Below are 20,820 nucleotides of genomic sequence, written 5' to 3' on the forward strand. Positions count from 1 at the left end.
AAAGTGAGATTCCTTATGAATTGATAATAAAATTTAACATTTTTTATGTAAATAGTTTAATTTTTTGATTTCTGGTATTATACTAATTTGTAATCTCATTTCGAAATTCATTGTAAACGAAATTAATATTATTTCGAAATTCGTAATTATTTTTTTCTGTAAGTATTTTTTTCATATATGAAATTCTTAATTCTGCGGAAATTGTAATTGAAATCAAGCCTGTATAATCATTTGAGCTACTCTTACCTATTATTTTTTTTTTTTTTCAAACGGTAAAGTTGATTTTAATTTCATTATCACAAGAATATATTTACTTTTTCAAATGCAAATCAAACTGCCAACTCACATTTGACTAAATTGTCTAGAGTCGAAGAACAACATAGGGTATTTAAAAAGTTCAGCTAATTATGATCAGAAATTATTAAGACAATACTCTCACTAAACTTACATATATATTATTACTTGTTAGGCTTAGATTAAGAATTAATCAGTAAGCTAAAGGGGACAATCAGAATAGATATTGATAGACTAATAAATAAATCAAAGATATTAAACATAGACAATTATACCAAATGTTACAAATCAATAAAGAATCTATCATGTTCCATCAAAGAAAAGATACTTATTCGGTATTTAATAATTTTGTCTCTCATTTGGAATGGGACAATAATTACTTTATCTATCTGATAAATACATGCTTTTATGCTATTAAAAGAGAGAGAAAAAAATTATATCAATACGTTCTATTTATCTTCTCATCCATTTTTTATTTCTATCAAATATAATTAGGACCATGATAATTAGTGGTTGATATATTCATGAACGGTGTAGAATTGCTTCTCTCTCATCAATTATCCAATATTGATTTAACCTAGTCTTTCTTTATTAGGTCTTGCTTTTAAATTTTTGGAAGTTTTTATGTATGTGGGGTTGTCCCAATCTATTCCTTGCCACCATTACTTTAATCCATCTTTCACAAGCATGATTTGAAAGATTCTCCCACTTTCTCCTATATATATATATATACAAACATAATAGGTATATACCATTTAAAAAATAATAATTCATAGTTCATAATGAAAAAAAAAAAGTGTAAAGAATATCCTAGTTAATTTACTCAAAAGCCAATTAGTTTTGTATTAATGAAACAAAAATCAAGGCCAAAGAAATTATAAAAGTTCAATTAAAGGGGTAATGGGGAGCAGGAGGAAAGAAAGTGACAATAAGCATAACAATTTGAGGAGGCAGATAACAAAACTACAAAGCTTTAAATAATAAATTAATAATTAACTATTGATATGAATCTTCTTAATAATAGTATTAAGAAGATTTGCTTAATTTTAATAATGAGTTTTGCTTTGTCCCTTTACTTGTGTCAAGATGTTCAAAAGCAGAATTTCATAGTGCAAGATTTAATTTATTACCACTTTTTTGAAGGTACTATTAGAATAAATTAGTTCCTCCAAAAGTTTCTTTATCAACAGAATGATGTGAATTTGATTCTACCCTCAAAAACCCTTTTGTTTTCTTTTTTTTTTTTTAATATAAATTGTGAAAAGAATAACAAAAATATCAACACTTTATTTTTAAGAAAGAAAAATATTTTTTAAATACGAGAAACTTATTATAATTTTATAAATACATATTCATTCATCCTTTGCTTACTAGTACCCATCGTTATCGTTCACTACTAACTAATATTGGTGATTAGCCATTGTCTAATGGGCAACTAATATAATTTAATAATTTTATATTTTTTTCTTATATTTTATAATAAAATTTTAAAATATGAAATTTCAATATTACAAACCAACAATGGAAAATATTATAAATGAAATATTTGAAAAATATTTTAAAAAAAAGCCTAAATTACTAATATAGATAGTATAAACAAACAATAAATTAAGCTGAAGATGTACATGCTAGCTTTTCGTTTTTCAACAAAAGAGTTGAAACATAGGCAGCTCATAGATGGGGGTAACTGTCTAGCTTATTATAATACACTAAATAATTGCTTTGCATGCAAAATATGAAAATGACAATGAAAAAGAAGCTACTGGAACCTATTTTCAAATGTGGACTTTTTGTGGTACAATTGACTTTTTAATTTTTTTGGATTATTAATATTATTCGATAATAGAAGTTGTAGGTGAACGAAAAATGACCTTGAATGTCAAAATTGCCACAAGTGCCTTTTTTTTTTTTTTTTTTTCTCTTTTATTATGAACTTTTATAATAAAGTGGTATATATGTATGTATATGCACGAAGGTTCCAGTGATATTCCTCTTGGTTCGAAGATAAATGAGAATGAGATGATTGCCACAAAGAAAAATCAATAAGGAAAAGGTTGGCGAGCATATTCTGAAAGACATCTTGTCTATTCTATAGTCTTCATCAGATTGGGTTACATAGGACAAGATTGGGCTTCATCGGCCCCAATTGCGATTGCTGGATTAGGTGGTCCAGTAAATTTTGACAACCTGGGCTAGAGTACAATTGTACAATAATATAAAAGCCTAAAGTTACTTGGGCCAGCTCAAATCTGGCCCAGCAATACTATACTTCTTGCGGAGTCAGCAATGTCCGTCGTTGATCCTTCTGACACGTATTATCTTTTGCAGCTAATCGATTTTTCACGCCCTTTAACGAACGATTTTCTATCAGCTAAGATTCTTCTCCTGAGTAAGGAAGGAAAAGAAAGTTCAAAACAAGGCTTCAAAGTTCAGACTTGGATCTAGGGTTTCCAATTTTCATATTCTATTGAAAATGGCACTTGAGTGGGTTGTCCTTGGCTACGCTGCCGGCGCAGAAGCGATCATGGTCCTTCTCCTTACGATCCCAGGCCTCGATGGACTCCGTAGGGGACTGATCGCTGTCACTCGTAATCTCCTCAAGCCGTTCCTGTCGGTGGTGCCGTTTTGTCTGTTCCTTCTTATGGATATTTACTGGAAATACGAGACGCGCCCGAGCTGCGAGGCAGATTCCTGCACGCCGTCTGAGCACCTCCGCCACCAGAAATCCATCATGAAGAGTCAGAGGAACGCGCTTCTAATTGCAACGGCACTTGTCTTTTACTGGTTGCTTTATTCAGTTACAAATCTAGTGGTCAAGATCGAGCAGTTGAATCAGCGTATCGAGAGGCTCAAGAACAAGGATTGATCATGTGACAATGAATTGTCAATTTGAGATAAGTGGATTTGTTGTTTGAATTTTGTGTTATTTATTATGATATTTCACGGTTATCTGAAATCTTGACGGTACTAGTGTAGGGCACTATGTTGTGTTTGGATGTTGATCTTAATATGAAAGCCCTTTTAATCACTTCGAAGCTTTTTGTATGTTTCTTGTGATTTCTCATTTTGATTAAAATTCAGAGCTGTGTTTATGAAAATGCTAATTTGATTGAGAATTGATCATTATTGGGAAGTTTTTGTAATACTGTTTCTATACATTCCTGCAATGAGCTGTGAATAGGGTAGTTAAATGAGCAATAAATTTTATGTGTGAATCAGTTTTGCTGCTTGGTTTATTTTTCAATAAGGGAGGGATCAATTGGAATATTAGCTCTTCCACTGAGTATTGTCAAGGAATCTCTAGCTTCTGAACAATCAGTTAATTTTAGCTTGGATGTAACTATATTTTTGCTTTAGTGAATAGAGTCTATGGAATTGGTTACAAATTGGGATCAGCTATTGAGCAAAATGAGTTATGAGCATTCATTTGCTATTTGAAGAAGCTTGAACCCGCAGAGATTTAATTGCTAATGGGCAGCTTTGTGTGTTCTTGAATAGACGTGAGAATATTGGAAATAATATCAAGGAGTTATATGATTTTTTTATTCTAGGGTTAAATGGAACAGCTCTAGCAGTTCCAGTATTGGTTGATCTAAACCAGGTACTCCGTCAGAAAAAATTGTGTAAAATTTTGATATTTAAGCAGAAGGGCTAAAGTGCAATGCAATTAAAAGTTATGTGACCTTCTCAATGATTTTAGGATAAATAATAAGGGATTCATGTGTATGTTTTACTAAATGCTTGCCAAATTTTGCAATTTGTTAAATAATTTCGAATGCTTATACTTAAAAAGGAGAAAGAGGGACAGAAGAACATTGGCAATAAAATTGAAATGATAAAAAACTAATCTTTAAACAGTTGTCTGTCTAGTCTCTACAAATCTTCTCCACTATGACAGCCATCATTCTGAAAAGCCTTCAACTTGGTGTTATTACAAAACTCTTTTCTTTGACCTCTTATTCCTCATATAGCAGTGAAGCCCTCTCTCCTTGTGTAAGGAGGGTACTGGGAGAATTGTAATTTGAGGGGTGGGAGGTTGGACTTCTTGATGGAGAGAGTAGTTTTTGGGGGGGAATTCAACTGTTTGGCCATGAAGGCTGTTCGAATCCTCTTTTCATGTAGACGGTCAGGGACTCAATAAATTGCATTTGTTTAAAAAAGAGTTGGGGACGAAAGTAGTCTGACTTGAATCTGTCTATCATGTGGATGAATTTAGTTAAACTGAATAACCGAAGACGTTCATATAAATGGACTCAAAGCTATTGCCAACGAGAAGGGGGAGGGAAAAAACAAAAGAAAGTAAATAAAATCGAATACCTATGCTTTGAGTTGTGTCAAACACAGCCAATTTATCCGTAGCATGAGCAGATTCGATGCTCTTCAAAGTTGGTTTTTATGTTTTAAAATAAAATTTTATGCTTTATAGAATATTAAATTTTTGGGAATATTTTCTTCAAGGAAAACAACACAGTTTTGATGACCGTTTTTTATGGGATTAACTGAGTTTAAACTAATCACAGGCGTGAGTCCCAAGTGAAATTATTTTTTAAATATTAACCCTAATCCTAGTTACATTTTCGGTTGAAAATAAGGTGCAATTGTATTTGTAATAGGATTCATGTGTTAAAGGGTGAATTACCATTTACTTTCTGAGTATATTCAAATTCCTATTTTAAAAAATTTGATTATATAGTCTCTCAGGTTTATTACATTAGGTAGTAAATGTACACACCAGCTATGCAGCATGTAAAATCCATTAAAAAATGAATTACTATTTAGTATCTGAACCTGATTAGGGTTTATTTTGGATACAAGGAGAAAGAGTTGGGTTTTTAATTAACAGGCCCAAATCTAAATTATTAATCCCAGCCCAAATATCAAATGAGAGTTAGTTACAGTTCTGACTTACACGTGAGTTATAGACTTGGTTATATAATCTATTGTGACGAGGGAACACCATACTGTATATAGTATAAGTAGTAGCGCTTAGATATGTTTTTCTTTTATACAGATTATACAGATAATACTCAATATGGAAGACAATGTTTTCCCCTCAAATTCTTTTTCTTCTTGATAACCATGATCTGATCAGCATAACACGCTAGTCAAAATTTTCTATTTTTATTATTTAATTATATAGTTCCTCAATTTTATCCCATCATACTATTTAATTTTCATCAGTAAACCAAATTTAATAGAAAAATTAAGTAATATAATGAATTATATAACTAATTCTGAAAATAAAATTTCAGTTAAGTATATTCGGAGGACTCATAAATAATTTACTCTTAATTAAAACGATAAGGATAACCTTGATTTAACCGCTATAGTGGAACTTTTTACTACCTGTAATTTTTTTAAAACCCGAAGTAGACGCTTTAGGAAAACATTTTGCCGTCCAGTAGAGACGGCATGTTTCTCTGTCAATTGCAAACGACCTGAAACATTCTCACTCAAGTCTCATAATGTATAATTACTCCCTTGCCCAAACCCCACGCGTTGGAACTGTTTCTCGTCGGATAGGAGCCCACTGATATACCGGGCCCGGACAATTGACGTGGCATAATCTTGATGGTCTGCTTGACAAAGCACCGCGTAAAATCAATGGGAACAGATACGAACAGCGGCACTCGCCAGAAAAGCTCTTGCCAAGTAATAATTCCGTTCCAGCTTACAATTCCAAAGTCAACCTCCCTGCCAGTTTTTCCTCCAAATTCTCCGCTTCTGCTTTGGGTCGTTATATATTTAATTATATTTTTTGCCCTTTCATTTTTGTTTTTTTTGAAAATTCAATTACTTAGCATATAAAGAAACCTTCTCCAACTCAAAAACCTCTAATTCCTTATCCACTCACTTGTTTAACTGAATTTCTTTCCATTAATTTGTGTAATTATTCCACACAGAACAAATTAGCCGAATTTTTATTTACGGGCTATTGATTTTGTAATTAGAAGCTCTCAAATACAAGAAAAAAATGGGTGATATGAAAGACAAGTTCAAGGGTTTCATGAAGAAAGTGAATACCCAATTACAATCTTCTTCTTCTGGTAAGTTCAAAGGCCAAGGTCGAGTCTTGGGTGGTGGTTCGGGTTCCTCTTCTTCTTCAGGACCCGTTAACCCGATTCATACTCGTTATTCTCAGCCTGTTAATCCAAAACCAACTCCAGACCCTCCTTCGCTCAATTCTACTTCAAATTGCAAACCTTTGCCTCAAAAAACAACCAACTTTGAACAAATCAAACCTGATTCGGTTAATAACCCGACTCCAAATCGAAATTCCGGAGGTGGGTTTGATCCATTTGACTCGTTGATTACCACAGGTAAAAGATCTCAAAATGGTTATTCACTTAATACGTTTGAATGCCCAATTTGTGGCCAGTCATTTAGATCTGAAGGAGATGTGTCTATTCATGTTGAAAGTTGTGTAAATAACAATAATAATAATGTTAACAATGGTGTAGTTGATGGAGAAAATGAGCTGGTAGAATCAAGTGGTAAAAGTGAATTACAGGCTTCTGTCGTTGATGCATATTTATCAGGGAAGACACCAGATGGGTCTGTTCAAGTTGTGCTTAGACTGTTTACAAATATTGTCAAGGAACCAGATAATGCAAAATTTAGGAAGATTAGAATGGGAAACCCAAAGATCAGGGAAGCTATTACTGAGGTTGCAGGAGGGATTGAACTGTTGGAATTTGTTGGGTTTGAGTTGAAGGAAGATGGTGGAGAAATGTGGGCAGTTTTGGAGGTGCCTGATGAGGAGAGGATTAGATTGATCAATAAGGTGATTGAGTTGTTAGAACCTAAGCCGGTAAAGGATGAGGCGTCAAAGATACAGGATAAGCCTTCTGTTGCTTCAGCTGGGACAAAGGAGCAGGTTGAGCCAAAGAAGATTGACAGGCAGGTACGTGAAATCATTGCCAGTGTTTGATTAATGAAAGTCAAAAAATTACCATTAGTTTGTGGTAATTATAATATTTTACCATGACTTGTGCTTTGCGGAAATTATATGAGGTATTTGTTAAGTTAGTGTTTGAGTAAACATTACAACAAATTTTAGTAATGAAAAAAGTATGACATATATTTGTAAGTTAAACATGACTCAAAAGTTGCCAATGGAGAATGCACATTGCTGTGGCACTTCATGTCTTCAATTTAATTTAGTCCGTTGATATGGCTGATTCTTATGTGAATGGTGTTAGAAGTTTATGCAATGCAGAAGCCTACAAGTTTGAATCACATGTAAGATTTGCCGAGTCAATTAACTTGACCTTATGAAGATATAAGGAAATTCTCTGTGTTTGTTTTGGGGAAGGGTGTGGAAAAGGACGAGGGTATGGATTAACTATTCTTTTCTTTCAAGGTCTTGTCCCTTGTTCTCAAAATTTTAATTTCTTGAGATGAATATGATTGTTTATTAATAAAATTTCTACTTAAGAAATGATATTTAACCATTTTAAGTAGAATTATGATAAACAGCTAAGCTGTTTCTTGTGGCCCTTTCTTTTTGATCATTGAAGCTGATCTTCCTCTGGCTATCCTGAATTATCTATTTGTGCTCCCTTGGCATGATTTTTTTTTTTTTTATTATGTTCTAACAGCCTATATGGCATTCTAATCCACTCATTTGGCCGCTAGATCCGAGTCTTCTTTTCCGTCCCTGAAAGCGTAGCAGCAAAAATTGAGTTACCGGATTCATTTTACTATCTGTCTATTGATGAGGTGAAAAGAGAAGCAGATGCAAGGAAGAAAAAGATTGCAGAATCGCAGCTTTTGATCCCTAAGTCTTACAGAGAAAAGCAGGCAAAAGCTGCCAGGAAGAGATACAAAAGGACCCTTATACGTATTCAATTTCCTGACGGAGTGGTTCTTCAGGGTGTCTTTGCTCCTTGGGAGCAAACTACTGCTCTCTACGAGGTGAGTTCTTTAGATAATTCTATAAATGGCTTAGTTGTTTAAATTCTACTCGTGCTTGGGAATAAAAAGTATAAGCACCATGGTGGTTGCTAAAAGTTGATGACCTCTTCATTATGCATGTAATATGCTGTCAACAACCCTATGATGAGATTTTGTTACATAATTCAGCTAGCTGTAAGAGGGGCACTAGGTCTGGTGATGGTGGGGGACCTTTTGGTTTCGCACTCTTGCAAGGTCTAGTTAGCTGAAGTTGAATGAAAGATAACTGAACTCGTCATATAAAATTCTTTTATCATTTCAAATTTGTTTGCTATTAATGAACTTGCAATTTCTTGTCCTGGGTTTCAGTGGGATATTTTCTATTCAGATTGGATGCCATATTGATGTTATTTTACTGTCTTTTGGACCCACGCCGAATTTTTCTTCCTAGGTTCTGGCAGGATATGTTTATTGGACTATGGCATTGTAGTTGTGATGGTATTGAATTCTTTTTCCCTTGTTTTACGATCAATCTTTTCTTTAGATTTGGATGGTGTTAGATCATAGTTGCAAGAAAACCATACCTTGTCTTGGATCCCACATTGGAAGTATGAAAACTCAATGTAGGATTTATATGAACTTGGTTCTCCAATTCAATTGCTAGCTTGTGGGATATGGTTTTCCCGAAGTCAAAACAATTGGTATCAAAGTGAACCATTGCTTCTTCCAATTGCAATCAAGTGGCGCTGGTAGTGATCCCTGAATTAACTTTATTCAATTTAATGCTGTTTTTTTTATTGTGTAGTTTCCTATTTACTTGGGATAAGAGATTATGAATGTGAGTCGTGTCTTCTTTCGTCTTGTGTTTTGGATGTTTGGTTGCCTATAACTAGAATATTTGTGTATATGTTTAAACTCATGTCAGTGTATGCAAATTCTTCTTTATGATTCAACTTTGTCTTTTATTTTCAGTTTGTGAGCTCATCATTGAAAGATCCAAGTTTGGAGTTTGAGCTGTTAGATCCAGTTCTGGTCAAAAGGCGAGTAATCCCTCATTTCCCTGAAGCAGGACAGAGAGCCTCTACGTTAGAGGATGAGGATTTGGTTCCTTCGGCTCTCATCAAGTTCAGACCTCTTGAAACCGATTCCTCTGTCTTCACAGGGCTCTGTAATGAACTTCTTCAGATTAGTGAACCGCTCAATTGATTCAGAAGAAGTGCATTTGGGGATATGTCAAATGTTGATAAATCTTCAGTTTTGCTCTTTTTCCTGTTATATTTTTCATTTAACTGTAATTTATCTCTGATTCTTCCCCAATATAGATTATACTTGCCAAGAAGACGTGTGTATTCTATTCTTGTACTCATAATATTTTTTAAAATATACAGATTCAGCCCCTAGAAGTTCTGTTTTTATTTTTCGGTCCCCTAAATTCTCATGTGCTGCTGTAAACAAGCACATAATAATAATAATAATAATAATAATAATAATAAATTTTGCAATTAATTTTAAAATATTTCTATAATACAATAAACACACAAATATCAATTAATTTTACAATCAGCACTCTAGAACATCCATCAACTGCAGCCAATCAGAAATTCCATTCTACCACTGCCGTTTTCAGATAACACTGCATATTAAAAATAAAAATAAATAAATAAATAAATAAATAAAACAAGACATTCCCTTTATTTCAATAGTTAAATTTCTCCATTTCTAAATATATAGAAAAAAAGGGAGAAAATACCAAAAAGGGCAAAGCTAATTAGAGCCATTATTTATAGTTAAATGAAATAAAACAAATTACGCTTTCTTTTTAGCCGATTGCTTTTGCTTCTCCAAGTGTTCAAATAGACTTCCATCATAAGCAGCTCTGATTGTCTCTTTACTAAGCAATCCATCACTATCCTTACATAGCATGTACAGTGTTTTCCACTCTGTCCAGCTCGCAATCCTGTAGTAATTAATTAATTAATTAATTTCCAGCATACAAAGAAAATAAGATTAATTTTAAAAAAAAAAATCAGAAACTGACCATCCCGCATAATCTTTAGGCTCTCTGTTTTCTCTTAGCATTCGCATCAACTCGCTTGATGTTAGGGCATCTTTGTGTGAACGGGCGTGCTTGCGGAAAATTTCTTCGAACTTCTCGTTAATAAAGCTACAAAAAGTTAAATAAACACTCGATTATTATTTTAGAATTTTTCATTTTAAAAAACTGAAATTGTAGAATCTCTTTTCTTTTCTTTTCTTTGAAACAATAGAAACCATGTCAGAAAGCATTCGTATTAAAATGATTTTCAGATATTTAATGAAAAGGAAAGATTCTTCATGGTGTTTAGCTGTCAAGAAGTTTGGGAGGAAATAAAGAATAAATGTGATAGTAGTTGAAGGAATAGATTATATACCTTCCTTCCCTGCTATAAACACCAGAATCGCTTCCATGCTTGCCTTTATGAATGTTCTTAATCTCAATAGGAAATAACAGAGAAGGAGTCTTCCCCTGTAATTTATCAAAATTCAATCGATCAATATATATTTCATAATTGTAAAGCCGATCTTAATATTAGTCAGCTAAAATAAATGCTTAAACGAAACGAATTATACTCTTCTTACGTATGATATTATTGATAATCATATAAGAAACTACATATTGAGAGAAAAAAAAAATTAAAGAATATATTTACTTATATAATTATAGTTGCAAGAATAATTAACAATATACTGGTTTTTATTATTTTTCACTTAAAATATAAATTTATTATCTGTCAAGCAGAGCAAAAGACAGAGTTGATAGTAACTGTTGCCAAACACTTGCCACTAATGAAGATAACATGACCACACGTGTCTCTGTAGAAGTTGTACATACCGAAAATTTTCTTCTTTCCAAACTAAGACATATTTAGTTCAAAATAATCTATTTTTTGAAAAATATATTTTTATGATGCATTTTAAATTATTTTTTAGAAAGTATAATTTAAATGTGATTAATAATTTTCTGAAAAATAATTTACAAAAGACAATAATATTTATAACATAAATTTAAATATATTTAAATAATATGACAAATTGATAAATATATATCCTCAACTAAAAAAATACAGCTAATTTTAAAAAACTCCCTTCCCTACTACAAGACAAGTTGAATGATTATTTCTCGAGAACTAAAACTGATAATGGAAACCAAATATAAATATTTTATGCACTTTTCTGAAAAAACACTTCCTCAATTTACTTATTCCAAACATTACTATGAATCATCTTCCTTTCCTCTAAAAAAAAAAAGGAATCATCCTCCTTATAACATTTAGCGGATGTTAATGGCCTTGCGTTGCATTCACAATTAGGAAAGCTTATCCTTTCCCTAACAACACCTTCATTATCTAATAATCAAATGATTTTAATGGAAACAACTCAAACTTTAAGACTTCAACTTTCCATGAAAGTTAAAGTTACCAGCTAAGCAACACACCATTAACTTATAAATTAGGATTTTAAAATTAAAATAAATTAATATTTTAATTAACAAAGTTACCTCCCAATACTACATACGTACAAAGCAACACGTGATTAACTTATTAATTAGGTTTTTAAAATTAAAGTGAACTAATATTTTAATTAACAAAGTTTCTAATACTAACTTATCCTAATATACACCCCCACCCCCCAAAAAAGAAAGACCTACTTGACTTCTGTCGTTTACTTAATTTATTTTATCATATTATAATGATTTGTATCAGAATTTTAATAATAAGTGATTAAAGGAGTAAAAACATAAAGAGAGAAATAGTACAGGGCGAGTTTTCTGGCTCAGGCCAATGTTAATGAAAACAGCACTGGCAAGGGAAAACAGTATTCCACACCCGATTGCACGAAAACCTGTTCGCCAAAACAATTTTCAGTTTAAACAGATCAAAACGAAAATTTGAAAAATGAAAATAATTATATATATTAAAAAAAAAAAAAAAAAACACATATACTGCGTACCTTGAAAAGTTTCCCATGGATAAACGACGCCGTCTTGATTCCTATCGAAGAAGAGGACATGCTTTTGCAGAACGTTGTGCTCACTTGGTACAAATTTTACTACAACAAATAAAACCAGCAAATTCTTATTTCCTTGTGAACTTTTTTTTAAAATTTTTTGTTGAAAGAGAAAAAAGGATTTTAAAAAGTTATATACATGTACTGATGTACATACCATTTTGTTGCTTGTCGTTTGTTATGGGAGGGGAAGCCATTTGGAAGGTTAGGCAAAGAGAGAGATGGAGAGGTGATTGTGTTTGGCTGGAGAGAAAATTAATTTGAAAGGAGAAAAACGGAAAATAATGGCCGAAAGAATCTTGAAAGAGGAGAGTGATGTGATTTGGATGATTTTTTCTTAACATACGGTTTGCTGATTGAAACATAACTGCTACTTATAAGATGAAGTAGACACGTGTATCAAAGGCGCCCTTTTTTTTTATTTTCTTTTTTTTTTGGATAATTCTAATTACTAAACCAGTTGGGTAATGGATAAAACTTTTTTTTTTCCTTTTTTTTTTAAATTCTTTAAATTGAAAAATAACTAATTAGTTTTTTTTTTTAAATAAACTTTTAGTTTCAAATGCTTTAGTGAAATTGCTTGCTTCAATTAGAGTTAGAGTTATTTTATTAGAAATTCTAAATGTGAACTTTATAAAATATGTAGATTTTTAAAATAGTTGGCTGAATAAGCGCTATAAATAATGCATACATAACATGACTATTCACAGATTGAAAAAGCTCTCATTTTCAATAATAACGAAGTTAAATATTTTAACAGATGGTAAAACGGTAATTTTTTTTTTCTCTTCGTGACAAACAAAAAAGTTTAACTTTTTTGGATGAAGGAAGTTTCTGTTCATCTTGTTTCCGGTAATGTATCGTCCGCTGTGCTGCTTTGGCCTTTGCGATCACAAAAACCAAATCTCTACGTTTAAAAAAAAGGGAACAGCTGTGATATGCAATTTCTGAAAATAAAAACTTGTTTGTTCTGTTTGTGGTGAGTTTAGGAAACTTGAAAAGATTGTACTATAAATGACTGCAATTTGCATTCTACTACCATAGGAACTTTCGGTTGCCCTATCAAATTTGTTTTTGTGTTTTTTTTTTTTCCCCTTTTTGGTACTTAATTTTGTTTTATCTTTTCATAATGACGGTGAACAAGGGGATTCTTTTCAGTTGCATGAAGGCATCCATGCCCTCGATATTATCACACTATTAAATCAAATAATATAACAAAATTAAAATACCTGAAATGAGTCTATTTTAATTTTGCAATGGAAATTGGTGTGGTGGTTTCAAAGTTTAATTTATGGATGGTTTTTAAAATAAAATTTGTAATGGTAATATTTATTGAAAAGAATATTTTATTTAAAATATTGTAAAAAATAATTAGCTGAAAAAGGAAAAGGCTTAAATAAAGTTATTATAGGGGAAATGTTAATTAATATAAGAAGAATTGATTATGAAAAGGATGAGAATTATTTTGTCTTTTAGAAAAGAAAGTTGGTAAGTTCTAATAGAAAAGAAAAGCTGTTAGGAATTAGAAAGAAAGAAACGGCATAAAGTAGAGAATTAGCGGAGAAAGGAAAGTCGGTTGCGACATGGAATGTGAATGCAAAGCAAAGAAAGAATTGCTTTTGCTTTGCATAAACAAACACCTACTTTTCATTTTATTAATAAGCCTTTTACGCCACTCCCCTAACCTTGTTAATATCACCTCCATTCTTCTCTAACGGCTTTAATTTTCCCCACGTGATTAACATTACGCATTTTTTAACAAAATTTTTTTTTTTTTATGAACAAATTGGATATTCTCAGATAAGAGTAATAAGTTTTTTAATAATGAAGAAAAAATTTTCAAAATTATCAATTTTATTAATTTAGCACAAATGAGTATTAATCCCATCTGAGTCATTTTCAATCTTTCATAAACAACAATTTTTCAACATAAATACAGTAATTATATGGATATTTCAATAGAAATATTAATTCAGTTTCAATTAACACAGGATGCGAAGAAAATAAGTACTACAATCTTTATGATTTTGAATTCTTCAACTAGAACTTAATTTGTTTGGACATAAGTCATTTTCAAAAACTCAGATAACTTCAATTGCATCATATATAGATATATATAATAATTGAAAAATGATATATGGTTTATCTCCAATACGTTATACAAAATAAGTATAACGAAAATTGACACATTGAATAAATACAAACAAAATTAAATGTTCAAATGACTTTGTGTACGATTCATGTGCCTAAATGCATTCGACCATTTCTTGTGTGAATCTTATACTAAAAATATCTTTCACTACATTAACATCCATTACGGTTTTGTCAAATAGAGCCTAAAAATTCAAGATACCGAAATGAGATCACGCACAATTTTGAAATGTTTTACCAAACATTTATTTATTTGTTATGAGAAAAACAAACACTACAAGTTATTGCATTTCCTTTCAGTGCAACACAAACACTAAAAAATTGCATGATATGATTAAACCACAACAAATAATGCAAAGGGTATAGAATCTGTGAACTGTATAGAATCAATTCCGAAAGCACTAGCAAATAAATGCATACAAGGATTTAAAAAATATAAAAATGAAGAGCATGCTCATTTACAGGTATTACCATTAGCACAAGCAAATATCAAACAGTGAAAGAGTTCACAGTTCATTGAGTTTTAATTTATTTAGCCACCATGTGCTGGAATTAAAGGTCATCTTTCTCATACACAAGATTATATATTTCAGGAGCTAAAGCCGGTGGGAGGAAGAGTGTACTTATCTATATACAATTTCTTGTTCATACAATTTTCAAATAACTTAGAGAATACAGCACTTTAGCACTAACCCTTTTTGATCCATCCTTGCCTCCTCATTTCCTGCAATTGCAACTTCATTTGATTACACATCCAGAAATACATTCATGAAACTGTCAGAGCAACATAATCATGTGTAGTAACAGAAAGATGTTTATGGCTCTATGTCCTACAATTTCACTCATGGGGTAATAGGAATCTGCCGCTTCTCCATGAAAAATCTTATTTGAAACAGAAAAGAGTTGTTTTGAAAGAAAATGAATCTGAGCAATTGATAAACGTGAAAAACCAATTACCTAACCAAATTGTTAATTGATATCCATAGTTCAAATGACAAAAAATTATCTAAACCGAACAGTGCTACCCCCTACTTTCCCTACTAGCTAATGTAATGACTCCAATCAAAGAAGAAATTTCTTCTGTACACTTTCTCATTACAATTTCACATTGAAGCATCTATCTAACAACCATTCCTATCAGTTAACTTCAACCAATTTGACCCTCAAGACTCCAGAGGATTAATCATCCTTGAAATGCCCACTGATAAAATGGTCCAACTTATATTCATCTGACTAGTAATTCCTTAAGTCTCCACTTTGCGTCTCTAAGTTAACCTATCATGCTTGTTTAGAAAATCAACAACAAATAGAAAGCATAAATAACAGTAGCAAGGCAGAAACATTGACAAACCTTCAGGAGGCTGCACAAGCTTCCGGTTTTGTGGTGACATCATTTCTTTCTTCAGTTGAGTCAATATGTCCTCCATCGTGCACTCTCTCTGCCAGTTAGCAAGCATCGGGAAAAGACTAGGTTCGACCTGTTAATTTAGTCAACCATAAGCCTAATTTCATGCCAATCACAATTACAGCATAAAAGAACAGTAAAATAACATTTCTTACCACTCCAGTTTCAGGATTGACACAGGTCATGTTTATCCGAGTTTGGAACCTTACACTTGGTGGATTATCTGGATAATCCTTTCCACAAAACAACTTCAACTGGTAGATACGACCCTCATGCACAGTCTGGTAAGCACCGCAAGTAAATACAGTATTATTCTTCCGGAAAAAAGATGAAAATCAAGCATAGCAATTATGAGAGGACACATCCAATGGATTCCAACAAGTCATTGACACAATCTATGGATGGAAATTTGCCATGTTTAGTCAAGAACGGCTGTTCCCCTATTGGGATGATTTCTTTGATAATGCTATAACTGAGAACAAGTGAGTCTACACAAGTAGATATGCATGTCTTGACCTGAAAAGGGTTCAGGAGTTCAGCAGTTTTATGAATGGATCAACGTGATACAATGAGAATGAAGGATAAGTAATTTTTAATTTATGCAGTAACCAGATACATATTTGAACATGAGAAGGATACTTCACTCATCCAGCAAGGCTTGACCCCTAATATTAGTTGCCAGGGTAATCAATCAATTTGTAAGAAAAAGAGTTGAAAGCATAAATCATAGTTTGCCATTGTAGTTATCAATTTGACTTCCGAAACAAGTTCATAAGCTGCTAGTGCACAAGCATGCACAACCAAACTGAGACTACAAAAACGAAGGTGACAAAAAAGACTTCATACATTTGGGGGCCCAATTATAGTTCCCGTCCATGATTGCATGTAGATATCATCAGCATCATCCATTCCATAGCTAACAGTTCCACCTCCGATTCCTTTCTCCCCTCTCTCAAGCTCTTCCAGTAATCTGAAATTCCTAGGCACTACAATTGATGAAAAAAGTCAGCCATATAATCATACCTCAAGCATACACATCCTAGGAATTCTCCAACAATAACAAGAAGTAATCCTATGTACGAGGAACAAGTTAAAAAATTGCTGACACAAGACAAATCTACTCTATTTTCCTCAGGCCGTATGAACCATACCAAGAATCAACTCTATGAAATTCATCCCAATTAAATGCACAAATAAAGTTCTAAACACTCAAATAAATACCAGATTGAGATAAAAAGAAGCTTACGAGAAAAGCATAGAAGATTGTAGATATTGCAGCTTTCATTTCTTGAAGATCTAGTATTGTGGGGATACTAAAGAACTAAATGTCATGGTGGTAAAAAGCACAAACCTTCTGTGTTCTTACAACACAAGAATATTGGTCACCCCCAGACGCAAAAGAAGTGATATATGCACTTACACAGAAAACAGCATGCCGTTCATTCTGATCCAGAAACAAAGGCAGCTCATTTGATAGTTTTACAACTTTCAGCAACTTGCCAGATCTCCAACATGTAATGGTAAACTTAGATTGTAGTTTTGGCATTTATTTATTTATTAGTTACATTATTTCACAAAGAATATGGCTCTAACAATGGTAAACTAGATAAAAGGAAATTGATCTTAATTCTTAATTTGGTATTCTTAAAGTTGAGCTGAGTATCAAAGTTTAATTAGTCTTTGAAAACATTATCGACGTCATGAACAAAAATATTGCATACCAAATAATAGCCCATACTTCAAAGACTTCATAGACAAAATAACTTAGGAAACACAGTGATAACCATGCTTACTACAACAACATCTAAGCCTTATTTCCAAACTAGTTGGGGTCGGCTATACAAATCTTTTGTTTCCAATATCCGCTCTGATTAAATTAATATCAATGCAAACAAAGTATAGGCCAGAAAAATTTTAAATACATTTTGTAAAAAAATTGTGAAGGGGATAACCATGATTACTAAACTTAAAAAAAATACTTAAAGAATTATTTGCATTAGGAATTCTCAATTTAGTGTTAACTAAACATTGTGGCTTGATAAAATATAATCTAAATGAGCTACCCAAGCTCATACCTTGATATAATTTATTTTGGAGAATATAAATGCACCAACCAACCGCATTAAATACACAAGATAAGAATATAATTCCATTGAAGAGAGGATAATACATAAGAAAAAGAAGGAAATACTTTAATCACGAGTTAAATGATTTCAAACTTTTTCCTCACCAAAATAGTGAGACGTTAATAAGTTACCATGAGAGAGGTCTTCAACCCATGGTTCCCATAACCCAGCCACTCTCTATGAGTTACCGGCTAATTCTTTGACTTGTGGTCCCAGCACAGCTTGGGAGATTAGTACTTCCAATGGCCAGAGCAACCAAGCACACTTGGCTGAAGCACTTCCAATCATTCTAACATTACAATCATATACTAAAAGATAAATAAGTCCTAAACATGAGCTGTCTATAAGTTTATTTAATATCTACACCTTCGATCATTTCACAGGTTGCACATTGCAAGAAAGGATGATACATGATCCACCGGCTCAATGAATCAATCCCACAAGACAATTAATTGGCAGGACAGATTTCAATCAAGTTTCAAACTTCAAACTACAAAAAATTGGAAAAAAAAATTCCCTTCCTTCATTTATATAATATTCCTATTTTCATTTCTTCGGAGACTAGTTCATCCATGTACACAATTCTCCAATGTTTTAACCCATAGCATAAAAAACAAAATTTCCATAACTAATTTCATTAACCACCGAGAGTTCACTACCGAAAGCTCCCTACAGTTCATATCAGTAACTATTTCCCAATTAAGAATAAAAAATCAACTAATTTTCTACAAAATCCAGCGAAAGAAACTCAACCATCACTACAGTGAACAAACGCAATCACTTACAGAATGCTGAAACACAAAAGTCAACTAAAATTACAAATCACAGAAATGAAAAATCTAGGGTGTTTCCTTCGAGATTCACTTACCAACAACTCTTGATCCTTCGGAGCCCATTGCTTACTGAATGCTAAATCGAAGTACAAAAGGCTAGGGTTTCCTTCGGCTAGAGCAGACGGAACGATGAAAAGGAGCAAAAAGAGAGAACTTTATCAGAGGTGAATGTGATAATAAAAGAGCGTATACTATATGGCCTATGGCGTCCGATTAACTGTTTCGTAATACTTCACACGAGTCCCCAGGTCCACTTCCACTGCTCTCAAGCCTCTACCGCGCATGTAAAACTTTTACGAAATTGCAGAAGTGCCCAGATTTTATATTATTTTTTCAAAATATTCCCTCTCATTCTAATTAGTAATTAATTTAATTGCCGCCAAATCAGAACGGTTTCTTCTATTTTTCTTTTATTTAGCACATAAGGAAAGTTAAAAGCAAAAAAAGAGACCAATCTTACTCAACAAGACCAAATGAACCAATGAACAAAGAAGCAGCGCAACTAAATAACCAATCGCGACGTTTCTGCCATTAAATGCAACTTTTTTTCCGGTTAAGACTATTGTGTAGAAATGAAAAACTAGTTAATATGGATCATTAGATATAAAAATATCTAATAACTTGCTTTCTATAAAATCGGTAATTTCTTATACATATATTATTTAATTCTATTTATTATTATAATAAAAAAACTTATTTTGCCAATTTAAAAGACATCGATTTGAGAAGAAAAATATCAAATATTCTTTTCATAGATAATTAAAATATTAAATTTAAAAATTTATTGAGCTAATATTTACCTTCTAAAATGAAAAAAATATATATATGTAAATAATATTTTAAATTTATTGTGTTGTTGATCATAATTTCATAATTTTATTTTTATGTACTCCTATATTATTAGTTATAATATATCCATAACTCAACTTTTTTTTACTGAAATTATTTTATAATTTATGTAATTATAATTGTTTAATTTTAATTATATTTGTGATCTATTAGATTACAAATCAAAACTTAATTGTTTTGAATTTATTTATTATCATCTATTAGATTTCAAAACAATAATAGTATTAATCGAACACATCAACATTAATTGCATATCTCCATACAAATTTAAAATATAATGCTTGATAATCTATATATATATATATATATATATATAATTCTGAAGTGAAAAAATATAATTGACATGTAAAATAAAGTAATTTTTACTTGATTTTATGGCATTTGATTGACATCATCATTAGAGACGCTTACAGTGCTCAATCCCTTTTGAAAGATTTGTTTCCCTCGGTTCAAATAATTTTATTAGATTGAATCAGTATTTTAAATATATAGATCGACTGATATTCTAAATATTGGCAACACTTGGAGTTCTTATATTAGGAAATTTTTCTGCAGATGGACTTAGAGATATGAGCTACACATGCCATTGGATAATCAAGACGAGATTCATATCCACTATGCTTACCGTGGGGACATCGACAGGGTAGAAGATGACAACCATATATATATATATTTTTTCATAATTAAGATTTGCTTTTAATTAATTACTATGTATCAAGATGTAAAAGGCTTACTTTTTTATTATTAAGTTGAATAGAATTCTATAGGAGTTAGGTTAGTCCTTTTAATTGTCATAAATTTGTTTTAAATAGAATTCTATAGGTTCATTCCTTTTGATTTACTTAGCACGAAATTATAATATTTAAAACTTATTTAACATTTAATAAGTAAATAATTTTTTTTCATATAATCTTCCTTTGTCTATGGGAAAAAAGATTAGAAGAAGGATTTAGAGTTTTTTTTTTTTTTTTTTTTGAAGTTCTATTCCTTCCTAATTTAAAGAGTTTGGACTCCATATGAATTATTTTAAAAATACTTTACTTTCAAACTAAAATGATGTTTTAATATATTTTAGAGGTTGCAAATAATTTACTGTATCATATATAATTTGTTAAGCAATGCGTGCAGACATTCATTTAGTTAAATTTATAGCGCTCATGTCACGACCCGATTCCATGGGCCGGACCGGCACTAGGGCCCAGGTAAGCTTAAGGCCCCC

At 31.8% G+C, this 20,820-nt stretch overlaps 4 protein-coding genes across 5 annotated transcripts; 2 read left to right on the forward strand and 2 right to left on the reverse strand.

The window, feature by feature from the left end:
* The first annotated feature begins 2,329 nt into the window (after window positions 1-2,329).
* On the forward strand, window positions 2,330-4,213 carry LOC105634108 (uncharacterized). The gene has a single exon (NM_001308713.2). It carries the CDS (start codon window positions 2,768-2,770, stop codon window positions 3,158-3,160), a length of 393 nt encoding a protein of 130 aa, NP_001295642.1. The 5' UTR covers window positions 2,330-2,767; the 3' UTR covers window positions 3,161-4,213.
* A 1,700-nt stretch (window positions 4,214-5,913) lies between these two features.
* On the forward strand, window positions 5,914-9,593 carry PUX2 (plant UBX domain-containing protein 2). The gene is made up of 3 exons (XM_012216900.4): window positions 5,914-7,198; window positions 7,933-8,211; window positions 9,163-9,593. Exons 1-3 carry the CDS (start codon window positions 6,269-6,271, stop codon window positions 9,394-9,396), a joined length of 1,443 nt encoding a protein of 480 aa, XP_012072290.1. The 5' UTR covers window positions 5,914-6,268; the 3' UTR covers window positions 9,397-9,593.
* Window positions 9,594-9,665: 72 nt separating this feature from the next.
* LOC105634110 (putative peroxygenase 4) lies at window positions 9,666-12,590 on the reverse strand. 2 transcript variants are annotated; one of them, XM_012216901.4, is made up of 7 exons: window positions 12,395-12,590; window positions 12,181-12,279; window positions 11,987-12,072; window positions 10,602-10,696; window positions 10,229-10,354; window positions 10,001-10,147; window positions 9,666-9,823 (listed from the first exon to the last, which is right to left on the reverse strand). In XM_012216901.4, the coding sequence occupies exons 1-7, from the start codon at window positions 12,579-12,581 to the stop codon at window positions 9,814-9,816; spliced, it is 750 nt and encodes a 249-aa protein (XP_012072291.2). In that variant the 5' UTR covers window positions 12,582-12,590; the 3' UTR covers window positions 9,666-9,813. The 2 variants fall into 2 exon arrangements, with proteins under 2 accessions (XP_012072291.2, XP_089572483.1); XM_089716357.1 differs by lacking the exon at window positions 9,666-9,823 and having other exon boundaries at window positions 9,997-10,147.
* Window positions 12,591-14,875: 2,285 nt separating this feature from the next.
* MMZ1 (MMS ZWEI homolog 1) lies at window positions 14,876-18,951 on the reverse strand. The gene is made up of 5 exons (XM_012216902.4): window positions 18,788-18,951; window positions 16,640-16,779; window positions 15,949-16,074; window positions 15,740-15,866; window positions 14,876-15,112 (listed from the first exon to the last, which is right to left on the reverse strand). The coding sequence occupies exons 1-5, from the start codon at window positions 18,813-18,815 to the stop codon at window positions 15,054-15,056; spliced, it is 480 nt and encodes a 159-aa protein (XP_012072292.1). The 5' UTR covers window positions 18,816-18,951; the 3' UTR covers window positions 14,876-15,053.
* Between the last annotated feature and the right edge of the window lie 1,869 nt (window positions 18,952-20,820).

This window comes from Jatropha curcas, chromosome 11 (assembly GCF_041381405.1).
Source record: "Jatropha curcas cultivar XTBG-Jc1 chromosome 11, XTBG_Jcur_1.0, whole genome shotgun sequence".
Taxonomy (NCBI): Eukaryota; Viridiplantae; Streptophyta; class Magnoliopsida; order Malpighiales; family Euphorbiaceae; genus Jatropha; species Jatropha curcas.

Excerpts from the sequence above, each read along its gene's own strand:
- LOC105634108 (NM_001308713.2), top strand. The coding sequence starts at position 2,768 with ATGGCACTTGAGTGGGTTGTCCTTGGCTACGCTGCCGGCGCAGAAGCG.
- PUX2 (XM_012216900.4), top strand. The coding sequence starts at position 6,269 with ATGGGTGATATGAAAGACAAGTTCAAGGGTTTCATGAAGAAAGTGAAT. Across the intron at positions 7,199-7,932 it reads CAAAGAAGATTGACAGGCAG|ATCCGAGTCTTCTTTTCCGT; the intron begins GTACGTGAAATC and ends TTTGGCCGCTAG. Across the intron at positions 8,212-9,162 it reads AAACTACTGCTCTCTACGAG|TTTGTGAGCTCATCATTGAA; the intron begins GTGAGTTCTTTA and ends TTTTATTTTCAG.
- LOC105634110 (XM_012216901.4), bottom strand. The coding sequence starts at position 12,581 with ATGTTAAGAAAAAATCATCCAAATCACATCACTCTCCTCTTTCAAGAT. Across the intron at positions 12,073-12,180 it reads TCCATGGGAAACTTTTCAAG|GTTTTCGTGCAATCGGGTGT; the intron begins GTACGCAGTATA and ends TTTGGCGAACAG. Across the intron at positions 10,697-11,986 it reads TGAGCCAGAAAACTCGCCCT|GGGAAGACTCCTTCTCTGTT; the intron begins GTACTATTTCTC and ends GATAAATTACAG.
- MMZ1 (XM_012216902.4), bottom strand. The coding sequence starts at position 18,815 with ATGGGCTCCGAAGGATCAAGAGTTGTTG. Across the intron at positions 16,780-18,787 it reads CGAAGGATCAAGAGTTGTTG|TGCCTAGGAATTTCAGATTA; the intron begins GTAAGTGAATCT and ends CATCAATTGTAG. Across the intron at positions 16,075-16,639 it reads CTATAATTGGGCCCCCAAAT|ACTGTGCATGAGGGTCGTAT; the intron begins GTATGAAGTCTT and ends GGTGCTTACCAG.